General features: G+C 45.2%; 1 protein-coding gene across 1 annotated transcript in view; it reads right to left on the bottom strand.

Moving 5' to 3' along the window:
* The window catches only part of RPTN (repetin), a 4063-nt gene extending 1637 nt beyond the window's left edge, over nucleotides 1-2426 (bottom strand). Inside the window, exons 1-3 of the mRNA XM_017877860.1 lie at nucleotides 2289-2426; nucleotides 1283-1547; nucleotides 7-1138 (exon numbers count right to left, since the gene is read on the bottom strand). Coding sequence (XP_017733349.1) covers nucleotides 7-1138; nucleotides 1283-1547; nucleotides 2289-2426 — 1535 coding nt within the window. The remainder of the gene's footprint in view (nucleotides 1-6; nucleotides 1139-1282; nucleotides 1548-2288) is intronic.
* Nucleotides 2427-3246: the final 820 nt, after the last annotated feature.

Raw genomic sequence — 3246 nt, 5'->3', positions numbered from 1 at the left:
CTGTAGTGGGAACTCTGGCCTTGTCTGTCCATCTGACCGTAGTGGGAACTCTGGTCTTGTCTGTCTGTCTGACCATAGTGGGAACTCTGGCTTTGTCTGTCTGTCTGACCATAGTGGGAACTCTGGCCTTGTCTATTTGTCTGACCATAGTGGGAACTCTGGCTTTGTCTGTCTGGCTGACCATAGTGGGAACTCTGGCCTTGTCTGTCCGTCTGACCATAGTGGGAACTTTGGCCTTGTCTGTCCGTCTGACTATAGTGGAAACTCTGGCCTTGTCTGTCTGTCTGACCATAGTGAGAACTTTGGCCTTGTCTGTCTGGCTGACTGTAGTGGGAACTCTGGTTTTGTCTGTCTGTCTGACCATAATGAGAACTTTGGCCTTGTCTGTCTGGCTGACCATAGTGGGAACTCTGGCCTTGTCTGTCTGTCTGACCATAGTGGAAACTCTGGCCTTGTCTGTCTGGTTGACTGTAGTGGGAACTCTGGCCTTGTCTGTCTGTCTGACCATAATGATAACACTGGCCTTGTCTGTTTGTCTGACCATAGTGGGAACTCTGGCCTTGTCTGTCCTTCTGATTGTAGTGGGAACTCTGGCCTTGTCTGTCCATCTGACCGTAGTGGGAACTCTGGTCTTGTCTGTCTGTCTGACCATAATGATAACGCTGGTCTTGTCTGTCCGTCTGACCACAGCCTAATTCCTGACCCAGCCTCCCAGACTGTCCACAATAAGAGCCTGATTTCTGTTGATTTGTTTGGTTAAAGCGAGAGTCTTGTCCAAATGTTTCACACTGTTGTGCAAGTCTTTCAGCCTGACCATAATGAGAATCCTGAACTGGTTTTTCACACCCATTTAAGGCAAAGATATGTCCCTGCCATTTAGTCTGGCCCCTGGTAGATTTGTGACTCACTTTTTTACCAGAGCCAGAGCTGGAGTCTTGACTTTGTCTCTCTGACTGATCAAAGCTGAAATCCTTGTCTTGTCTCTCAGACTGATTGTGGTGAGAATCTCTGTCTTGTCTCTCAGGCTGACCGTGGTGGGAATCTCTGTCTTGTCTCCCAGGCTGACCGTGGTGGGAATCTCTGTCTTGTCTTTCAGGCTGACTGTGGTGGGAATCTCTGTCTTGTCTCTTAGGCTGACCTGTGTGGGAATCTCTGTCTTGTCTCTCAGGCTGACTGTGCTGAGAATCTCTGTCTTGTCTCTCAGGCTGACCATGGTGGGAATCTCTGTCTTGTCTCTCAGGCTCACTGTAGTGGGAATCTCTGTCTTGTCTCTCAGACTGACTGTGGTGGGAGTTCTGCCTTTCTTCCTTGTGCCTCTGTCTGTGTTGTGTACCTGTGTTTCCTGGGAACTTATGGTCTTGTGCTCTTTCCTGCCCCCTTTCTTGCTGCGAGGTCCTGCCTCCATATGACTTATTGTCTAGCTTACGATAGCAGGCTTGGACCAACTGGAACACCAACAAGAGGTACTCATGAAAATCAACATGTCCATCTCGGTCTTGATCTAAGAGGTTCAAGATGGTTTCCACAGTCTCTGGGTCATTTGGTCTCTGTTAGGAGATAAAACAAAGAGCAAAATCAGATGCTTTCCTGTGCATACTAAGATGTGTATTAGTGTTCATGCCTCAATCCATTAGGTACTGCATGGACCTTCCTAGGTTGAAAAACCATTAATCTGAGGTGGTGTGGACTTGGCGCTAGTCTTTGATCAGTTGGTTCTCAGAACCTTGCTGGATCAATGGGAGCAGGGAGTAGATACACTTATTTAAAATCAGCTCCATTAGTAATTAATTTGATTCATTTCAAAGTTATCCCATTCCATCACAGGCTGTATCCTAGTTGTTTACCTCCTTTTCTTCTCACTGCACTGTGAGATCCTAGAAGGAGGGGAAGCTGATTTTATTCATGTTTGTATCCCTTGTGCCTAGGGGCGTAGAGCAGGTGCTCAGTGACTCTTCATTGGTTGAATGAATGAATACATGAAAAGATGTGTGGATAGCACTAAAATATAGAAATCAAGGTATGAATCTTACATCTTCATCTGAGAAATTATTCCCTGTTACCTTGAAGTTATACTCCCTCCTGTTCAAACTCAGATACAAGGAGGTGTGTGTGTGTGTGTGTGTGTGTGTGTTTGTGTGTATGCTGGGAGAGAACTACTAAGGAACTGCCTGAAATTCCTTTTGTTATAGGGTGGAGCAAGACCAAATAAAACAATGCATCCAACTCTGGTGCAGGTGTCAAAGTCATTCACACTTGATCCCATGGGGCTATGTGTCTGTGTATCTCACCTGGAGGATGTCTCCAAACTCAGCCAAGAGCAGTTGTTTCAACTCCTCCTTGCATAGTAAGGTGCAGTCCCCATTCTCTTTGGCATATTTGTGGAACACCTCGATCACACTGAGTATGCTACTCAGGAGTTGAGCCATTTTGACAAATACAGGTGAACCTAAAAGAAGAAACAAGATTTCTCCTGCCCTTAGGATAATGACCATGAAACAGCATTTCCATAGGGAAAGTGAACCCTCTGGATCTGGGAAAAAGTTTAAGAAGTGAGAGAGCCCCTTCTTAGCTGTACCCCTCCTTTGCCTTGACTCACAGTCAGGGACCAAATACCATTGCTATAGTGGGAGATGGTGCAAACTTGGTTCCCCTGCTATAAAAAGAGACAATTTCTTAAAAAACAAAAAATGCATTGCAGGTGTTTTACATATCCCATCCTCTACTCCAGGTAGGATTCGCTTGATTGAAACTCTCATATCAGAACAAAAGGAAGGGAGGCCAGGAAGCCCAATAGAGGCAGGGCCAGAAGCTAGCATAGTAGGGCATAATTTTTGACTAACAACTAGCACACTGGAGGGGGCACTAAACAGATCCCACTGAACACATTTCAGTCTTGTAACGAGCCTTTCTTAAGCAAGGAAGAAGGCTGAAAGTCTCTCTTCAAGGTCTAAGGAAGCTTTCTGGGAGGCTAAATTCCAGCAAATACTTCTGGCCTGGATGATTTTGGAACATGCTTATAAAATGAAATCAATGAACATAAAAGCTGTTACAGATAAAAATAGCAAGTGGGTACATAGCCAAATTAAGGGCACAGATTATAGGAGGTATATATAATCAGTTAGGTCCACATTGGCCATGCTGGGAGACTTGGGTCTTTTTGGGATCTAAATCTTAATTCCTTTTTTTTCTTGTGGTACGAAAATTCCAGTTAGTGGGTTTATAGGCCTCCAAACTGAAGCCCTATCT

This window comes from Rhinopithecus bieti, unplaced genomic scaffold (assembly GCF_001698545.2).
Source record: "Rhinopithecus bieti isolate Rb0 unplaced genomic scaffold, ASM169854v2 scaffold_10548, whole genome shotgun sequence".
Lineage (NCBI taxonomy): Eukaryota > Metazoa > Chordata > Mammalia > Primates > Cercopithecidae > Rhinopithecus > Rhinopithecus bieti.
Note: the sequence above shows the minus strand (reverse complement) of the source record. Positions and strands in the feature narration are given on the sequence as shown.